We start from the raw sequence: 21,581 nt of genomic DNA, 5'->3' as shown, positions 1-21,581 counted from the left end.
TAATATATATGAATTATATTATATATATATATATATATATATATATATAATAAAAAAAATAATAATAAAAAAAATATATATATATATATTAAACATATATTAGTTTCTAATTCATTTACTGGATACATTTACTGTGTTGTTTAAAATAAATAAATTAATAACGTACATTTAATTGATCATTATTGTTATTTACACACACACACACACACACACACACACACACACACACACACACACACACACACACACACAGACAGTATTGAGAAATCATAACTGATATTCCATTCTGTCGTTCAGAAGAGACTTTTATTTTAGATTTCACTCTAGAGGTTTTTAAAGACTTTTATTCTATGTCATGTCTTGGGTCTTTCTGCTTCCGGTTGCCATCAGACTGTAGAAATGGCGCAAGGCAAAAAGAAATTTAAAGCGCAGCGGGTCGGAGCGAAAAAGCATCAACAAAAACCGAAAGGACTCAAGAAAGGAGGTAAACATCTTGTGTTCTTGAGGAGACGCTGTTCTTCTGGACGTAAAAGCGATAAATAGAGACTCATTATTAGCAGCGTGCTAAGTGAACGCATTTGCTAATGTACAGACGCGCATGCGCACTTTTTCTGCGTAAAATCACCATTGCTGAATTCGGAACCGCATTCTACTAGTATATTATTTCTACTTTAACTATATAATTCTATGACAGAAATAGTATGCTGTTCAGAAATAGCCACATGTGAGTGTATTCAGTGCCCTGTTTGTTCCAGGAAGGATCATCGCACCCAAAAAAGCACAAGTGGTCCAACAGCAGAAGCTGAAGAAGGTAAAGAGATGATCCAGTCCTCCTTTAATCCCCGTGTGTGTCCAATAATAGCGATTGAATGGCTGTGCATGTATTGCCTGTGCAGGGTTTGGAGGTGGCCATCAGGAACAGGATTGAACATGAAGTCACACAGAAGGCCAGCTTGACTCTTCATAAGAAACTGAGTGTGCTGAAAACCCCAGGGAAAAGCGGGACACCCGGACACCCAAAATCAGCTCCTGGATCATCTAAATAACACCTTTTTTTTTTTTTTAAATGTTTGTTATCTAATTAACACGACAGATCTGAAGACAGGCAAATGACGTCATATCCGTGTACAGCCGCTAGATGGCGCCATATAAAAACACAACTTCGCATTGACTGATACTGTACAACAGGCCATGATCCTTCAGACCTGTGGCTGTTATTTGTAAAATGATAAATGATTGTGACCTTTCATAATATATTCATTTGAACAAATTTAGCCTGGTGACAGTGATTTTGTCAGGGGCAAGCACTTAAATCTGCTTGATTTTATGAGTGTATGCTGGTTTTATAGCCTCTTTCCCTTCTTTGTGTGTTTATCTCATAAACCAGAGCAAGTTTTTCCACTGTTAAGCAACCACACACACTTAATTAGTCTGAGAGTGTAAAATCCCTGAAGGTTTTCCTCCCTGCTTTATTTTCTCACCACCGATTGGCTCTCAGTGTGATTGACAGCTTGCTTTCATTGCACACCACTCCCATTTTGATGCAAGTTACTTTATTAAATCACCAGGTTTAAACATACAAAGGCACAGTGAGCGATTACACAAGTTTTAACATGGCTGAAGAGTTGATGTCCTACTAAACTACGCCCTACCTGAGCGAGGCTCAGCATCTCTACAGACAGACAGCAGTTTAACTAAAGCCTGAGCCGAGGGTTTACAGGACTCTGAGGGAGCGCTGGAAGCGTGGGAACGAGTCTTTGGCCATCAGGGAGAAGATGCGATGCTGAGCCTCATCGAACGTGTCCGCCGTGGGCTCCTGCATCAGACCTGTTAACCCCTCGCGCGTCTCGCTGTCCAGATTCACCTGAGGAACATTCACTGTCAGCTGAGAGTCGAGAACATGTCTGGCTCATGGTTCACTTCAGAAAAATTAAACCAAGCCTATTTTTGGGACCATAAAGATGTTTTGCATTGTAACGTTTTACAGTTGCGCAATTCTCGGCAAATTCTCTTGCGATGCAAAAATAGATATATTATTTAAATAAATGCATCATTATACAGGTTTTAAAAAAAATACATACAATTATTGTACATGTAATACATATACATATTATGTTATCTGTACATTTTAATAAATAAGTATATTAAAAAGTGAATGGTGACACTTTAAGGTTCATTAATGTATTTACTAAAATGAACTAACAATAAGCAATACATTTGTTAGAGTATTCATTCATCTTTGTTAATGTTAGCTAATACAAATACAGCTGTTCATTGTTCACAGTGCATTAGCTAAGTGTTAACAAATACAACCTTTGATTTTAATAATGAATTAGTAAATGTTGAAATTAATATTAAAGGGATAGTTCACTTTGAAATTAATTTTTGGTATGTTTTAGCTTACCTCAAGGGTATCCAAGATGTAGGTGTCTTTTTTTCCGCAGTAGTTTCAATTTTTATATTTTTAGGTCAAACCGTTCTTGTCTGTCAGTCATATAATGCAGGTCTATGGTCATTATCTCAAAACACAAGCACAGAGTCCAAATTAAAACAATTCCCCGTCGTCCAAATTAAACAATTCCCCATCGTAAGTACACATTGATGGCCTAAGACACGAAACGAGCGGTTTGTGTGAGAAAACGAACTATATGACTGACAGACAAGAACGGTTTGACCTAAAAATATAAAAATTGAAACTACTGCGGAAAAAAAGACACCTACATCTTGGATGTCCTTGAGGTAAGCTAAAACATACCAAAAATTAATTTCAAAGTGAACTATCCCTTTAACTAAGATTAATAAATGCTGTAGAAGTATTGTTCATTCTTAGTTCATGTTAAATAAGGATGTTAACTAATGAACCTTATTGTAAAGAGTTACCATGTTAATGAATACACTTTATTGTTGATTAAATATATACACACACACACACACACACACACACACACACACACACACACACACACACTAATATTAGTGCTGTCAAATATATAGCGCACACACACACACACACACACTGTAAACAAAAAACTTTAATATTATAATTAACTAATTAATTTGACAGCCCTAATATTTATAATTATAATTTTTTTTTGATTTATCACTGATTTAATTTAGGTAATTGACTTGTTTTTTCTCCTTGATTCGGGGGTCTCTCACCTCGCGAGGAGCTTCAGGGTTGATGAACTGGTTGTAGATGCTCTGGGCTTTTCCCGCCAGTTTGGACCCGGATGAGTTCTTGTATTCCTCACACGCCAGCCAGAACTCCAGGTTCTCCTCGCTGAACTCTGAGCGCAGGAACCAGCGGAAGGCCTGGACGCCCACTGCGGAGAGGCCGAGGAAAGGTTAACAACACACCGATGAAGCCGAGTTTCAGCTTTAAACACAGAAGTGAAAGTTTAGCTACTGTTTGTCATCTCACGTTTGCTGTTGAGCAGAGACTCCAAGTCCTGAGGCAGCTTTTCCTCATTCGCTCTGAAGAAACAATATATACTTTGTTGAGCTTCTTTATGACTTAAATTAGCCTAATACTGTAATTTATTAATTTAAAATGTAGTTACCTCAATCGATTTTATTACCACAAAAATGACCTCGACGCGCACCTCGTTTTCTTACAAAGAAAGTCATTGTGAGGCGCTAGATTTATATATATTTTTAAATAATGTAACGTTATATAGCCTACATTTTTATTTACTTTTTTTATTTTAATTAACATTAAATAGTCTGTTGTAATAGCTATTTCAGCGTCAAAGTTCTCAGTCGCCATGTTTAACGGTCGGTCTGGATCCTCGTGTGGCGGTTATTATAACAATTAACGATTTTTTTCCTCAATGAAATGAATGTACTACTACCGTATATTTTATTTCGATGGTTTTTTTAATGTAATATTTTGTATTTTTAATTGGATTTTATGGTACTAAATCATATTTATAACTAGGCCTATAAATTATAGTTTATAGTTATAAACTATAATAATTTATAAATGATAATCCATTGATTCTGCAGAGACCTGAAAACCAACTTAAACTGTCGTAAATCGTTGAAAAATACTAGGATACTTAAATTTTTTATAAGAAATATATATTTTCCAAAGTATGTTTTACTCTTAAGTGCTGAGTAAGTCAAAGCCAAACAAGTAGTGTTCCAAATTTGAGGTTTATATCTTTAAAAAATTGCTTTCAGTAAGATTTTGTTCGGGTGCAGTACCAAACGTTTCCACTAGATGAAACTCGCTTCCCATTCATTTCTAATGCGGTCAACATTTTTTGACTGTGAACAGTACAAGCGTAACTATTCTTTTCAGGACCATTTAACCTTTTCGAATCATATTTGGTGTGTGTGTGTGTGTTCACATAGCAAGTTCCAAAACCTTTACCAAGTTTCGTACCATTCCGATGGAAAAACGTCAAAAATTACCCAAATGCACCAGAAGGTTAAAGGTATAGCGGAGGATTTTCCCGAATTTTAGAAAAGAACCGCCCTCTCCACTTTTTGAAAAAATGCACATGCGCAACACTCTACCTGCTCCCGAGAGGGAACGGCTATTAAACGCTAGCATCGCTAATCATAGCTTACATTAACTTTTACTAGCAGTGATTTTAAATGGATTTCTCCAAATAGCATGACAAACTTTACCTGTCGAGTAGAAACTTCGCGACTGAGGCATCAGTGGGAAGCCCAACCTGTGCTTTTAGCGCACGCCAGTGTGTGAAATTCTCCCAAAAACACTGGTCTTGTTTCTTTCTTCAGAGGCCTTTCTCTTCTTGTCATACAATTCGTAGACACTTTTTCTCTTGCGACCCTCAGACATTTTGAAAAAACCCGGTGAGAACGGCGAGCTTCAATGAATGGCTGAAACCATAGCTCACCACACATAGATATTATATAGAGACACCTGAAAGTGCGCATGCGCAGAAAGGACGAGCACGTACGACGGCCTTACGTAAACATATCACCAGAATGATTGACAATTAGGAGGACCAATAGTCTTGATGATCCACCCGGAAAAAGAAAATCCTCCACTATACCTTTAAGGCCTTTAAAGGGATAGTTCACTTTGAAATTCATTTTTGGTATGTTTTAGCTTACCTCAAGGGCATCCAAGATGTAGGTGTCTTTTTTTCCGCGGTAGTTTCAATTTTGATATTTTTAGGTCAAACCGTTCTTGTCTGTCAGTCATATAATGCAGGTCTATGGTCACGGTCTCAAAACACAAGCACAGAGTCCAAATTAAAACAATTCCCCGTCGTCCAAATTAAACAATTCCCCATCGTAAGTACACATTGATGAACTGAGACACGAAACGAGCGGTTTGTGTGAGAAAACGAACAGTATTTATATCGTTTTTACCTCTTATACGCAGACATGTCCGAGTGATATATATATCTATGCACCAGTCTGCGTACACGTCACACACCAGGATGCGCGAGCGCCCTCAGATCACTTGGACGTGGCTGCGTATAAGAGCTAAAAACTATATAAATGCTGTTCGTTTTCTCACACAAACCGCTCGTTTCGTGTCTCAGGCCATCAATGTGTACTTACGATGGGGAATTGTTTAATTTGGACGACGGGGAATTGTTTTAATTTGGACTCTGTGCTTGTGTTTTGAGATAATGACCATAGACCTGCATTATATGACTGACAGACAAGAACGGTTTGACCTAAAAATATCAAAATGGAAACTACCGCGGAAAAAAAGACACCTACATCTTGGATGCCCTTGAGGTAAGCTAAAACATACCAAAAATGAATTTCAAAGTGAACTATCCCTTTAAATAAGTTGTTGCCTGTATAACTCTATTCATTAAGGTTAGTACGAAATTTAGTTTACTCTAAAATAATGTTAACACACATATTGTTTACATCTTGTGGGCTTTATTATTGAAATGGTATTTTAAAGTTTACAGACCCTAATTACAAGCTTATGATAAAACGTTATCGTTATTAGTGTGAACGGGCCTTGCATCAAGGTTTTTTTGTAAAGAAAAGGAGTGAATGTGGAGATTTTTGTGGTAATCATCAACATTATTCCACAAATGCAGTTGCTTGAGCTTAACTTGTCCTGAACCCATAAAATGACTTTAAATGAGAGCAGTGCAGTTGTGTTACCTGTGTTTGTGAACCCAGTCCTGTTTTTCGGCCAGGTGGGACAGCTTGACTCTCATGCCCTTCGCCCTGAAACATCAAGACGCTTTCAATTCACACCCATAAACAATTTCATGCTGCAGTAAAACCTGTTTCCACAAGCACGTATACTCACTTCTCCAGGCATGAGGAGGGGATGGCGGACAACCCCTTACACATCACACGACCTGAGGACCGACCTCAAAGACACGATCAAATGTCTCCAGCGCCTGCGTCCTGCTCTTATATAGAGACATTAATCTGATCCTGCGGTTATAGAACAACACTCACAGCTGTCGGGCGAGAACACAACACAATGACTGCTTCGTGTTGACGTTCATACAGTTAGTGTGAACAGCAGCTGACAGCGGCCCTGTTCAGAGAGTGTGTACCTGTGTGTGTGTGTATCACCTGTATTTGTGTCGGGAAAGGCGACTGAAGGAACAGGTGTGCAGTGTGTTATCTGTGTGCTGATCCTAGCATGAATACATGGAATAGCTTGTTTCCATTCACTGATATTTGTTGAGCTCGATTAGCATTTAGTTTCAGCAAAAAAAAAAAAAAAAACGGTCTGTTCCTCACATAAATCAATCAAAAGACAAATGAATCTTGATATTATTCATCCCTGTTAATAATTTTTTTTTACTTTTATACACATAGCTTCTTGTTTGTGTTCCATGGAAGAAAGACAGTCATATGCAGACATTAGGGTGAGTAAATATTGTCAGAATATTTGAGAAAAATATCCACCCTTTAAGGTGGTCAAACTGGTTTTTGCCACATAGTAGCTTTTTTCTGGAGGTCCACTAGGTCTAACCAAACTGATCATTCTAGTCTCTCTACCAGATCAAAAATTGGTTAGCAGTTTAGCTCATCTAGACCAGCTTATGATCATAAACAACCAGTTTGGACCATGTAACCACACAAAACCAGCTATTTTTTATTTTATTTTAGATGTGTTTGTCTACTCTTAAGGTCCGTTCACACCAATGATTACTATAAAGATAACAATATAAAGTTAGTTAAAAAAAATTCTCAATATTAAAGAACAGTAGAGTTCACGGAGAAATCATAGTGTTGGAATCACTTTCAGAACGATTTTTTTTTTATATTTTTTTTTTATATTTAAAGCGGCAGACAAGCACCGGCTTAAAACAACCATATCCTCTGGTGTGGACGCTAATATAGTTATAGTTATTGGTGTGAACGGGACTTTAATTGTTTGCTTGACTGTTCTCCTGTTCACACCACTGTGGTTCTTCTGATACATTAACTGAAACATATTCTGAAACCATGCAAACCCACTTCCTCCTAAACCTTAAAGTCCTCCTGTGGTGAAAACCCAGCCTTTAATGTTGTTTATATGTCTATGTGGTGTTTTTAATATGCTTTAAGAAAAAACATGTGTAAATTCATAAGTCAACACCATTGCTGAGTATTTTCTCCTTAAAACTGCAGTGAACAAAAGAAACACGGTTTGAAATCACTGGTGTTTCTGACGTCACAAACTACCTTGTAACCAATCAGATCAACGTGTGATCGTCAACGAGTGGATCTCTGAGCTGCTGTGAGTGAGTGGAGGCGGGGCTCATTTGCATATTCATAGAACCGCATACACTAAATGAGGCAAGGGTGTAGAGTTACATTCAAGCTATTTTAAGGCATGACTAATTTTCAATTCAAGGAAAAAACGTTTAAATATGTAATTGAGAATGAATGGGGCAAAGAGGAGGCGAAGAATCGCGCTGTGATTGGATGTTATCGGTGCGAATAAATCCCGCCTCTTTTTTTCGTGCGCATTCGCGAGTCTGCCTGAATTAACTAAATGATGGCCTTATTAAAAAGCAAGTAAACAACGCACACTTATCATCACCACTTTATCACTTCAAAATCAAACTTGAAATGACCTGAAAGCATGATGACAGAGGGTTAAGTGAGCAATCAGCTCGGGGAAATTAAAGGTAGCCTACATCTTAATGTCTTTGTTTACCTGATGACTGATGGTCCGAAAATAAGTTTACTATTAAAAAGAACAGCTGCACATCAGGTCACATATGCTTGGTTTTAATAAATAGAACATTTGGCTACATTGATGAAAAATAGAATTGTATTTGTTTTATTTATTTTTCTCTTTTTTTTATGTAATTTAAAGTAGCCTACTATTTAACCAGGATAATGACAACCTTAAGTGTACTTAGTATAATTATATTTATACAAAACACCTCAGCGCGCAACTATGTCATTTATCTGCATTGGTGATTGACTCAGAAAGAAGTCGCTGCATTAAATAATTAGCCCAGATTTAACACTGTTTCTCTCTTGATTCTTCAGGATAGTTTGTCCACATCTGCTTGTATCACCCATATGCTGTTAGGAAGCCCCTCCTGAGGGTGTAATCTGAAGCCGCTGTTGTATCGGTGAGTTGCGGCAGCAGTAACTCACTGCAGTCCTCGACACACACACACACACACACACACACACACGCGCGCGCGCGCGCATCATGTTTTAATGCGCGGTACTTTCAGCTCGCTTTAAAACACCGCCGAGCTTATGGATACAAACAGGTGGATTTCGCGTGGATTTCTTGGAAGAGCTGTATTCATGATTGTGAAAGCTTCCTGGTTCTCGTAGCGGTACACACACACACACACACACACACAGCTGGTTCACACCGTCTGGTTTCGCCGAGGGGTTTTATTTCGCGAACAGCTCCTTTTTTGGACGCGCGCTGAACGCGAAGGTCTTCCGTCTTTTTGACCGATGCGTTTCCACGGGTGACCGTCACCGTGCGGATATAACATCATCATCATGTGGACGAGGGCGCGTTGCCAGGACAGCGGTACCGATCCCGAGCGCGAGCGTCTCTGGGCCGAACTATTCGAGCAACTGGACCTGAACAAGGACGGGCGGATCGATGTGAACGAGCTGCGGATCGGGCTCGCCGCCCGCGGGGTGTCGTGGAGCTCCGTGGAGGAGGTACGGAAGAAAAGAAACCCAATACACACACACAAACAGACATAACGGAAGGGTTAAGGTAACCTATTTATAGAACAGGTTAACTGTCTATGAATTGACAGGTTTATGGTTTAATGGAAGATTTGGAGATAATATGCACCTTCAGCAGGTCACGTGATCCTCAGCGTAATTTGTCTAAATACTGAAAGTGAAAATGCTGCAGTACGCGATACAATCGCAGCCAATCAGATTCTATTTGATGCTTAATATTCATTGATGGACCAATGAGATTGCACAATGTACAGTGGGCGGGGCATCCCAGCTCAAGTCTAAAGATAAAGGCTGCGTCCTAAATCGTACTGGACATTGTGTACTTGCGTCTGATGTTAAGCTTAGATTAGAAATAGATGTGCTGGAGCCATTAGTGAGAGTATACCCATTATACGGCTACTCACCAACATACTCAAACTCTCAGTGCTTCATATGGTAAAAGTAAGAGTTCAAAGCTTGTTTCCAAGGCCGGGGTCAGGAACAGGGCAGATAATAAGAGTATGTCCCGCAGCACTAATGAACCAGTTTATGAGCTTAATAGTTAATGATCTCAAGGTCAGTGGCAGGAACTGAGGAAGGGCAACATCACCCGCTGGCACTAAATCAGCATCACCTGCCATCTGAAATAATCCAGCACTAGTGTGAACCGTCTACCCACATCAGCCGCGGTGCATGATCTTAAGAATAAGATAATGGGGATTGCCAAGTCAATCACTATTTTTGCTCACACTTTGGTCTAGTGATTTGCTCAAATCACTGTTTCTTGCTATGATATAATGCCAGCAGGTCAAACCCAAGGCCTAGGAAACAAAACAATGAGAAGTTATCAAAACAGACACACTTTAGGCGTTGAATTAATCTGAGTTATCTAATCTCTCCATGGCATGCTGTTTATATACCAACACACTGTACTCTAAACCTGTAGGTTATAGTCCAGCACGATTGATTAGGTTATTGATCTGTTTGCCTGCGAACATCTTGTGTCATTGATTTTTTTTACTTGAAGTTGAGGATTTTGTAGTGTTACATCGTGCTTGTTGAGGTTTTGGATGTTAAAGTTGACACATGGTGTGCAATGCATGTGTTTGTGTTATTAAGACGAAGTATTGAACTTCACATGCATGCTCACAGAAATACACACGTTGACTGTAGAGTGTGCAAAAGGTCAGCGTCTTGGAGTCGATCCATGTGAGAGTAAATACCATGTGACTGCTGGCTCACATAAATAAACACAACAACACACATTGTATAGACGTCTACTACCCACAGAGGAGGCAAAGTTAGTTAAATGAGTGAAATTACTGGCAGATGTTCTCTTACAGGGCAGTTTACTCTATAACATACCAGAGATTGTGGGAATAATGGCCTGGTTTTGCCTTGAACACTGGAATGAGTGCCAGTGTGGATTTAAAGAGACAGTAACCTGTGCATCCTGATTCATTTATTATTTAGTCAATGTGGGTCAGTTTGTTCACAATGTCCTCACCATAAAATTTAGCTGATTTTAAAACCCAAAAGCCCGAGACCTGCAGCGAAATGCCTCTCTAATCCTCTAAGTTTGCACAGCTCAGGTCAAACTCGTTCAGACATGCTGCACTGGGAACAGCATGTCATGGGGCGACACCCTGAAAAAAACATGCGTTTGTAATTTCTTTTGTATTTTTTTTCTTCTAATTTGTCGTTCAGAGCCAGATGCATGATTATTTCCACAACTCTCTAGTACAGAAATTATGGATAGAATCATGTCAGAAATATAGTGTCGGCCCAGATCCGGTACATGTGGATTCAACGCCTTCCAAATGTGGGCCGGATCTGGGCAGACACTACGTTGCTGTCTAGGATGCTATTGGACTTATCGTAAATACAAGTTTCCTAATCAAAAATTGGACATGAACTGGAGTATTTACTCCTGGGAAACTCTGAGGGTGAGTAAATGATGAGTTTTGGGTGAACTGTCCCTTTAAGAACTCATTATCAGGCTACTGTTTTGCGCTTGGCTTTCTCTGTTGTTTTCATTTGATAACTATGTTCAGATTCAGTGATTAACCCTTAAATGCATGAATCTATATCTAACAGAGATGGATCTCTACCTGTCGCGATAATGAATCGCCAGATAAAAAAAACTCTCCCGATATTAGAGTAACAATTACGGAAGAATAAAATAAAGGATATTTTGTTATCTTTTGGAGCTTTGGAAGGGTTCAGTTTGAGCAGATGTTTTATATCATCATCACTGTCCTCGTTAGAGCTCATTTCCTAGTACATTCAGCATCTGGATCATATTCACAATCTCAAACATCCTTAAAAATCAACATTTTGATCGCCGGCAGCTTCTTCACCAGATCCACCATCAGGTCAGGTGTTCAGTACTTGCTCTGCAGTAAATCACTGAGCAGTTTCATGTTTTGCTGATGATTCTTCCTATTCTTTTGTTTTCTGCCTGCAGTAACTATGAGTGAAACTTCACTTCATCATAGTGTTTCGGACAGTGCCACTTTGTGGAATAAAAGTGCACTGCACTTATTTAGTCATCAAAGATTCATTAGGCCTTGTCTATATTAATCCGGATAGATTTGGAAACAGCATTTTAGTTTCAAAACGCTCTCAGTCCACATTAGCGTTTTTAAGCGTTCTCTAAGTTTCTCCTCCACACTAAAACGTCTGAAAACCGCTAAATTCTTCTTACTGCACATGCATAAACCCTCATAAAAGCATATAAACATATAAATAAGCATATAAAGCATATAGATGTCTATGGGTTCAATATGCGTCACATGACTAAACTTATGTCATCGTTATCAAATACCTCTGAGAGCAAAAAACTCTGTCTCAGTGTATGTGAATGGCCAAAACGGAGAGAAAAATATGCGTTTTTCAGACGAAAGCGTGTTAGTGTGGACAAGGCCTTATTGTTGTGCAGAAAATAAAAAACACTTACACTGTTACACACCTCGGGTCGTTAGCGACCCTATACAATTTTTAAACAAAATGAAGGGGAAAACAGGAACTCTTTTATAATTTAATAAAAAAAATTCTTGATATGTTGTTTATAATGAATTGATTGAGGAATACTTGGAAGGTTAATGTCTAACTTTAAAAAAATTTATGAGGAGGAGGTTAGTGAATGACGTCCCGCGTCATTAAAGACCCGAGGTGTGCGTGTAAGGGTTAATGTCAGAAACTAACCGTCTGAGCTCTGATTGCTGGTGGGCTGGTGGCTTTGCATAATTTTAATGTGCTTTTCTTCTTCATTTGCACCCCTCATCCCACCTCTCCTAATGTTTCCTGGCATCCCTCTTTCTCTCTCTCTCTCTCTCTCTCTCTCTCTCTCTCTCTCTCTCTCTCTCTCTCTCTCTCTCTCTCTCTCTCTGTATGCCCATATATTCAGCAGGTTGTTCGAGCTGGAGACATCAATCACGATGGTCAGCTGGATTTCGAAGAGTTCACAGAGTATCTGCGTTCACATGAGAAGCGCCTCAAACTCATGTTTCGCAGCTTGGACCGCAACAATGACGGTTGGTTTCTGTCAACTTCACATTACTGGCAGAATCTCTGTTATTTGAGCATTATTTTAATTCTATTATAATATTTATTAATATTTTAAATGAGCTTTTATTTGTATATTTTAGTTTTAGTAATTTTATTGTGTGCTTTTGTCATTTTGATTACTTTTTAAGAAAAATATAGATTTTTATTTCAGTTTTAGCAATTTTAGTACTTTTATTTCAGTAAGTTGCCAATGCAACATTTATTTTATTTTTTTGGTTAAGTTTTTAGGTTTAGGGTTTTCATCTAATATTTATATTTAATTTGATTTCAGCTTTATTTTTAATAGTTTTAGTTAACAATAACAACACTGGTCAGAATCTGTAAAATAAAATATAAAATAATTAATATTTCCATCTATAACCTCACAATAGTCTTAAAATGTATACCATTACATCACTGTGAGCACCTTTAACCTTATATTAGCATTAGCGTCTGTGATTTTTATCTCACTGCTAACATATATTTCCTCATATTAGCATTAGCATCAATACTAGGATCTATAACGTGAAAATTAGCATTACCAGCTATGATATTACCTTAAGCACTGTTACATCACTGTTATACATAGTATCATTAGCAGCTATGCTATTGCATCGTTCTTAGCATCTATACCCAACATTTACCGTTAGCATCTATACTTTTGAATCATTCTTAAGCTTTAAAACATCATATTCATATTAGCAGCTGTGATATTACTGTTAACACTTACGTCACTGTTAGCATAGCCTCACGGTATCATTAACGGTTATGCTATTGCATCATTGTTAGCATCTATACCCAAAATTTACCGTTAGCATCTATACTTTTGAATCATTCTTAAGCTTTAAAACATCATATTCGTATTAGTAGCTGTGATATTACTGTTAACACTTATGTCACTGTTAGCATAGCCTCACGGTATCATTAACGGTTATGCTATTGCATCATTGTTAGCATCTATACCCTCAATTTGCTAACAATGATGCAATAGCATAGCCGTTAATGATACTGTGAGGCTATGCTAACAGTGACGTAAATGCTATTGCATCATTGTTAGCATCTATACCCTCAATTTACCATTAGCATCTATGCTTCTGAATCATTCATGCTCGTATTAGCAGCTGTGATATTACTGTTAACACTTACCTTTCCTCATTAGCTTAGCCTCACAGTATTGATAACAGCTATGCTATTGCATCAATGTTAGTATCTATACTTATTAGTGTTTGTGTTTTGTAGGTGAAATTGACGCTGAGGAGATCCAGCAGTCGTTACACAGTCTCGGCGTGGACGTCTCGTTGGAACTGGCTGCCAGAATACTGCAAAGGTGCGCGTGTTTGAGCTTAGCATGTATGTAAAGTGCCATGAATTGCCTTTAAGTGATTCTGTGACATGCAATACTTCTGAAATGTGTTCATTCAGTATGGACAAAGACCATTCCATGACTATCGACTGGATGGAGTGGCGAGATCACTTCCTGTTTAACCCTTTGCACAACATGGAGGAAATCGCTCAGTTTTGGAAACACTCTGTGGTACGAAGCAAATCGCACACAGCTGAGACTATAAAACAAGCCTCTTTCTTTCTTTAACTCCATTGTGTGAATGCGGTTGTGTTGGTGTAGATGTTGGATATCGGAGAGCATTTGACGGTCCCGGATGAGTTCTCGGAGAAGGAGAAGCAGTCAGGGTTCGTGTGGCGGCAGCTGATGGCAGGCGCCGTGGCGGGATCAGTGTCCAGGACAGGAACAGCACCGCTCGACAGACTCAAGGTTTTTATGCAGGTGAGACAAAACATCAGGCTATTAAACAGATCTTTGATGCAAATTTCATGACAGATTTCCTTCACTTTGCTTTCGAAATGCTAACAATGTAGCTACAATCTAGTAGTACAATCTAGTATTCCTGCACGATTATTGATAAATTGAGAAACACGATTTTTAAAAAATGTTATGAACAGACAACTAAACAAAATAACATGTAATTTGCTAGAGGGTATGACAAAATGTAAAATTGCTGCAGTCTGTTTAAAAAGTTAAATGAATCTGAAAAAAAAACAACATTTAATCGTTTGAACGAATGATTCAACGACTCGTTTCATTACTGGAGGAAACAGCGTTTTTTGAACAAATCTCTTGAATGACTGATTCAATGACAACTACATTTTCTAACATTTTCTATCACTTGTCGCCACCTACTGGTGTAACGATATAATTGATACAATCGTTATTTGAAGCGCCATGCTACTTTCAAAAGGTGTTTTGCTCTAGTTTGATCGCTACCGTAGACATCAGTGTTAATATCCGAACTATAAACTTATATGAGTATTTGTAACACAGAAATAATGATACTGTGTGGTTGAAAAGACTGTTTGTGAAGCTGTTTAATACATGACAACTGCTCTCTCTGGCTCAGCGGCAGCACAAACACAGATCTGAATATTCACTGTGATTTTGTCAAAGGTTTAATAGACACAGGAGGATCGTTGTCATTTTGAAATAAGATCATGTGGGTGTTTGAATCAAGATCGCAATCTTTTAAAGTCCCCCTGTGGTGAAAGTCCAGCTTTTAATGTTGTTTATATGTCTGTGGTGTTTTAAATATGCTTTAAGACAAACCATGTGTAAATTCATAAGTCGACACCATTGCTGAGTATTTTCTCCTTAAAACTGCAGTGAACCAAAGACAGTCTCAAAAACACGGTTTGAAATCGCTGGTGTTTCTGACATCACAAACTACCTTGTAACCAATCAGATCAATGTGTGATCGTCAACGAGTGGATCTCTGAGCTGGAGTGAGTGAGTGGAGGCGGGGCTCATTTGCATATTCATAGAACCGCGTACACTAAATGAGGCAAGGGTGTAGAGTTACATTCAAGCTATTTTAAGGCATGAAGATTTTTTTTTTCACAGAAAAAACGTTTAAAGATGTCATTTTGGTGATCAAAGATGAGTTTTAAGGCATACAATTATTGACTACAGGGGGACTTTAACGAAAAGCTAACAAAAGCCTAGTTCTGTGTGAATGTATTATATCCAGCACCACACTGACCCCTGGAGGTCATATGAGTGCAACTCAACAGTTTTTCAGTTATTATGTCAGGGTGTTCTAGTTCAACTGAAGCATTAAAAGCTAAACTGAAGGTGAATGATTGTGTAGGTGCACGGGCAGAGCTCAGATAAGGGGAACGTGTGGCGCGGACTCCGGGCGATGGTGAAGGAAGGAGGACTCGCTGCGCTGTGGAGGGGAAACGGCATCAACGTGCTGAAGATCGCACCTGAGACGGCAATCAAATTCCTGGCCTACGAACAGGTACAGCTCTGTCTTCTACACTCAGCTGTGTGGACGGCCAGTCAAAGCTCAGCCCACTTCTGTGTGTGTGTGTGTGTGTGTGTGTGTGTGTGTGTCTGTAGATTAAGTGCTTGATGAGAGGCAGTAAAGAAGTAGGAACTCTGAAAGTTCAGGAGAGATTCGTCGCTGGATCACTGGCTGGAGCTACAGCTCAAACTATCATATACCCAATGGAGGTAAACACACACACACACGTTTACTTAGCTATTTAAATGGGGACATTCCATAGCCCTAATGGTTTTTATACTGTACAAACTGTATATTCTGTGTCCTTACACTAAACCTACCCATCACACACACTCACACACACTAACCCGACCCCTAAACCTACCATCACACACACTCACACACACACTAACCCGACCCCTAAACCTACCCATCACACACACACACACACACACTAACCCGACCCCTTAACCTACCCATCACACACACACACACACACACACACACACTACCCCGACCCCTAAACTTACCCATCACAGACAACTCACACACACTAACCAGACCCCTAAACCTACCCATCACACACTCACACACACTAACCCGACCCCTAAACCTACCCATCACACACACACACACACACTAACCCGAACCCTAAACCTACCCTTCACACACACTCACACACACACACTAACCCGAACCCTAAACCTACCATCACACAAAACTTACTGCATTTTTACATTTAAAAAAAAAAAAAAAAAATTTTTATACTAGATTTACAAATGAGGATGACCATAAAATGAGTTTTTTGGAGATTTTTCTCTTCAAATTTGTTTGAAGGAAACATCTAGATCACTCTGTATGTTGAGGTCTCACTAGTCACATTTCCAAAACTTTTGCGATATTTTCTATTTCTATTTTCTACTATTGCGATATTTTCCCTGAAGCCTCCTGATCAGTATATTGTCCTGGTGTCGATTCTCTCTCTGTGGTTCTGCAGGTGCTGAAGACTCGTCTCACTCTTCGTAAAACAGGGCAGTATTCGAGCGCGGCGGACTGTGCCAAGCAGATCCTGCTGAAGGAGGGCGTTCTGGCCTTTTATAAAGGATACCTGCCCAATATACTGGGCATCATCCCGTATGCGGGCATAGACCTCGCCGTCTACGAGGTGTGTGTGTGTGAGAAAGTGTGTGTGTGTGTGTGTGTGTGTGTGTGTGTGTGTGTGTGTGTGTGAGAAAGTGTGTGCGTAAGTGTGTGCGTGTGCGTGTGCGTGTGTGTGTGTGTGTGTGTGTGTGTGTGCGTGTGTGTGTGTGTGTATATGTGCGTGTGTGTGTGTGTGTGAAAGTGTAAGTCTGTGTGTGTTCAGAATAATTCCCTCATAAAGGCTGTTCCTCATGCTATCCTCCTCTCTCAGACGCTGAAGAACGCTTGGCTGCAGCGTCACACAGACGGCTCGCCCGACCCGGGTGTCCTGGTGCTGGTGGGCTGTGGGACGGTGTCCAGCACCTGTGGACAGCTGGCGTCCTACCCGCTCGCCCTCATCCGAACACGCATGCAGGCCCAGGGTGAGGGACAGACGCACAGACAGACAAGTCGGGAATTTACATATGCGAATAACCAAGCGGCAACATTCTAATCTGAAAAATGAAGCCTACCCGGAAGTGCGAAAAACTGCAATACATCGAAAATCCGCTAGGGGAAGGTCCCAAAAGGGAGCAAATGTCCATACACCCCCATGTTAAAATGTCCGTTTTCACAGCATAAATTCATGTTTTTACAGGTTGGTCCCATGGACTTTTATTGTATTTTTCGATAGGTTCCGAGTGCCTGACAACTGTGAGGGGGGTGAATTTTTTTCTAACTCGTTAGTTTAGATCATATTTAGATATAAAATGTATGGCAAATAAGGGCGCGATTGACAGCTTGATTGACAGCTGACAACGAGCATAGGCTGCGCCGAGTGGAATTCCTGAAATTTGACATCTCGGCCATGATCTGACACAACACATCATACCTGTAAGTTATCCTTTCTGAACATTTGTATTGAAATATGGCGCCGCCCATACCCCCCATAAACGGCCTCAAAACCGTTCTTCAGAAGTCTATGGGTGACGTCACAGACGCTTTGTCCATATTTTTTACAGTCTATGCGAATAACGCATAAAATGTTTGTGAATAAAGCACCGTTTCTTACGGAAGCCCTGAACCGCAACGTAAAAAAAAAATATCCGTAAAAAAATTATAATCTAAAATGATTATTTGATATATACGAGAATAAAGTCGAAATATTTCCAGATTGAAGTCGAAACAATACAAGAATAAAGTCGTAATATTTTTAGAATAAAGTCCAAATTACGAGAATACAATCTTCCGTAGAAGTTATTTTTTTTTTTTACGAACGCATTTCTTTACAAAAAAAAAAAACCTGGAAAACTAACTTTTACGGAAGACTGTATTCTCGGAATTTTGACGTACTATATCAGAAATGTGTTATTGATACTAAAATAAGCCTGATTCTGAAGATGTTTGGCTTCTGAGACTCTGTTTCCTCTGTTCTTCTCTCAGCCTCAATGAAAGGCGCTCCTCAGATGTCCATGCTGAGCCTGTTCAGGAGTATCGTGGCCCAGGAGGGCGTGGTGGGACTCTACCGAGGCATCGCTCCAAACTTCCTCAAGGTCATCCCGGCCGTCAGCATCTCCTACGTCGTCTACGAGCACATGAGGAAAGTACTGGGAGTGGGAACCTGAGAGAGAGAGAGAGAGAGTCAGGTCATGTGTGTGTGTGCGGAGAAACAGAAACAGACTCCAATTAAACCTTTTTTTGTTGAACAATGGACAAGAAAGGTCAAAGACAGAGTTTATTTATGCCTACTACAGTATATAAGAACACTGGAGTGATGTTCACCAAAAATAAAACAGCGGATGTGAGGAAGAACGATGAACTGATTTTAAAACACTGAAATATGCAGAATCTAAGAGGTGCTTTCCTGAATTCCTGAGGTTCATGATGTGCTCTTCATGTGTTGTTGCTCAACAGGACCATGATATTCAGGTTTACAGGGTACGTTCCTCTGGACGCGGTAAAATGGACGCTTGTGTGTGTGTGTGTGTGTGTGTGTGTGTGTGTGAGCATGTGTGTGTGTGTGTGTGTTAGGGGTGTAACGATACCCTCATGTCACGATTCGATACATATCACGATACTGAACTCACGATACGATATTATTGTGATACTCCAAGACATATGATAAAAGGTTAACAAAAAATGTACTGTTGATTAAAATGCTCAATTTTATATTACATTGTGGGTGTAAATGAATAGTCTTAGTCCTGGAAACCCAATGCACAGGACAATATTGACATAATAATACAAATATTCATGATTCGGAAGCTTAAAAAACAGACGAATAATCTTGCACTCTTTCACTGACAAGATATATTTAAAATAATGTAGGCCACTTTTTACTGGTAACAGAAACATTTGGCATTATCAGGACCCACAAATATTCCCCCATTGCATTATTATACATTATATTCAACATTATATATAGCAGTTTAATGTAGTACTGACACCAAAACTCTGAAAACTTGAATTTTTTTCCTCATTGTATTGCGATAAAGTGTGACACAATATATTGTTACACCCCTAGTGTGTGTGTGTGTATGTGTGTGTGTGTGTGTGTGAGCGAGCGAGCATGTGTGTGTGCGAGCGAGCATGTGTGTGTGTGTGTGTGTGTGTGTAACCCAGTGCACACACTACTGAACACCCTACGGGAATGGACAAAAAACTAACTTCCTTCTTTTCAACTCACAGTACGACTGAAAGTGCCTCTGTTTCCAGAAACACGTGTTTTATCAGCTGTGCTCCTGCAGTTTAATGCTGAAACCCTTGTGTGTTCCAAAATCATCATCATCTCAATGAGACGAGAGTTCTGGAATTCTCAACTGAAGATTCCGGAACTCCAGTTTAACTGATTCTAAAATTCCAAACCATCCACCCTAAATAGTGTCAAAACACAAGGTATCATTCATTAAACACATTTAATTGGTTAACTTATGAAAATGTATTTACACAGAAATGGATTGTGCTTGTGTTTCATGAATAAGGCCTGCAAAATAGTATGTCAAATATTATAATAGTATGCATACTTCTTTCAGTAAATGTTCTTCAATGCATGCATTCATGCATGGTTTTTCCGGCTAATATTCCCCAACCCTTTACAAGATGACTTTTGTAATGGCTCTCTTTCGACTCTTTCAGATGAAGAAAAGTATCAAGGAATGCAAGGCCGAAATTTCCACAACAGTTTTTGAATATTTTAAATATTAACGAAAGTAATTTTAAGGTAATACATTTGGCTAGATGTTAATGCTAACAAGCAAACAGTAGATCTGTGATGTTAAAACACAATTTATGACCCAGTAATGGCATACTGTCTTACTTCATACTCAGAAGTTCACACTTTTCCATCACCAGCGAAGTACATACTTTACATGAATTGGAGATCTGGTTAAAATAGCTGTTACTCTCAATGAATGAGGTGCTGTAGCCTACAATTTGGTGCAGAACGCCTTATGGACTCACGGATGGGAGAGTGTGTGTGTTCATTTTTGTGATTTTTGACTCTTCAAGAAATAGAACAAAGCAAAAGACTGTTTGCTAGGGTCACTTCTTGGTCAATGTGCTCTGTACTTTATCACCACTTTCAGCAGATATATATCAGTCAGATAGACTGTTTGGATGTGTTACAATACAATAAAGATTCCTGCCCGGAATCTGCACCCACAGGTTTCCATCAAACACATTTCATTCAAGTCTCAAATTGGATTTTCGTTTATTTTAATCCATGTGCTACTGTATTCCTAACAGTTAACAACACAAACTTTCAGCAGATACACATGTTTAAATTTTCCTGTCTTTCTCTCCTGAGAAAACGGACCAACACTATTGATGACATCATCCTGCACTCACAGGTGTAGCCAATCAAGTTCTCTCTAGAATGAGAATGTCCCTCCCCCTAATTCAGCAGTGAGTAAACTAGAGGCAACTGGCTAGTTTAAATAAGCTAAAATAATTACATTTCCAATCAAATCTAGTTTTAAATAATATTCCTCAAAATTTCCCTAAGTTAGTATGGAAACTGTGAAAAAACGCTAGTTTGGGCCTTCTCATTTCCAGTGATTTTGTGTATTCAGACACGGACTACTGTTTTTATTTCGATGTAAACAAAACAAAAAACATTGTATGGTGATTGTTTTGTTTTTTTACTGTCATGCCGTGTATTTTTTCTTTGAAAGGAAACTAAAGTATATCTGAATGCATGCAAGAGAATGTATGTTAAATTAAATGAAACTAAACTAAACTAAATCGTACCGAGTCTTCATTTACGCTCTTTACCATCATTATAACATCAGCTCATCTCTGATTCTCTGCTAAACGGAAACTCCATTTCACTACCGCATAAATGCCAAAGAAAATACAAGGTTATACGGTCCTAAACTGCCTATACGCTGATCTAAACGTCCATCATTGTCAGTCAACGTTTCCTTCAACCTCATTGGTCTATTTCACAAGCTCCTGGTCGCTGATTGGCTCCCTCAGACAGCGGTAAGCTCTGGTCGTCGCGTTTGG

The 21,581-nt window shown here is 39.2% G+C and overlaps 3 protein-coding genes across 6 annotated transcripts; 2 read left to right on the top strand and 1 right to left on the bottom strand.

The window, feature by feature from the left end:
- Positions 1-340: 340 nt before the first annotated feature.
- On the top strand, positions 341-1,056 carry cUnh19orf53 (chromosome Un C19orf53 homolog). The gene is made up of 3 exons (XM_082164561.1): positions 341-484; positions 756-811; positions 897-1,056. The coding sequence occupies exons 1-3, from the start codon at positions 400-402 to the stop codon at positions 1,044-1,046; spliced, it is 291 nt and encodes a 96-aa protein (XP_082020687.1). The 5' UTR covers positions 341-399; the 3' UTR covers positions 1,047-1,056.
- A 13-nt stretch (positions 1,057-1,069) lies between these two features.
- LOC309495016 (regulator of G-protein signaling 4) lies at positions 1,070-6,420 on the bottom strand. Its single transcript, XM_082164554.1, has 5 exons — positions 6,263-6,420; positions 6,112-6,177; positions 3,422-3,474; positions 3,160-3,323; positions 1,070-1,864 (listed from the first exon to the last, which is right to left on the bottom strand). The coding sequence occupies exons 1-5, from the start codon at positions 6,304-6,306 to the stop codon at positions 1,715-1,717; spliced, it is 477 nt and encodes a 158-aa protein (XP_082020680.1). The 5' UTR covers positions 6,307-6,420; the 3' UTR covers positions 1,070-1,714.
- Positions 6,421-8,420: 2,000 nt separating this feature from the next.
- On the top strand, positions 8,421-21,317 carry slc25a23a (solute carrier family 25 member 23a). 4 transcript variants are annotated; one of them, XM_082164526.1, is made up of 12 exons: positions 8,434-9,102; positions 12,521-12,647; positions 13,900-13,987; positions 14,083-14,194; positions 14,285-14,443; positions 15,819-15,971; positions 16,073-16,186; positions 16,954-17,121; positions 17,368-17,518; positions 18,519-18,677; positions 18,992-19,013; positions 20,211-21,317. In XM_082164526.1, the coding sequence occupies exons 1-12, from the start codon at positions 8,935-8,937 to the stop codon at positions 20,212-20,214; spliced, it is 1,425 nt and encodes a 474-aa protein (XP_082020652.1). In that variant the 5' UTR covers positions 8,434-8,934; the 3' UTR covers positions 20,215-21,317. The 4 variants fall into 4 exon arrangements, with proteins under 4 accessions (XP_082020650.1, XP_082020651.1, XP_082020652.1 ...); XM_082164524.1 differs by having other exon boundaries at positions 8,421-9,102; positions 18,992-21,317; XM_082164525.1 differs by having other exon boundaries at positions 8,422-9,102; positions 12,524-12,647; positions 18,992-21,317.
- Positions 21,318-21,581: the final 264 nt, after the last annotated feature.

Source organism: Leuciscus leuciscus (assembly GCF_965113295.1).
Source record: "Leuciscus leuciscus genome assembly, chromosome: 3".
Taxonomy (NCBI): domain Eukaryota; kingdom Metazoa; phylum Chordata; class Actinopteri; order Cypriniformes; family Leuciscidae; genus Leuciscus; species Leuciscus leuciscus.
Note: the sequence above shows the minus strand (reverse complement) of the source record. Positions and strands in the feature narration are given on the sequence as shown.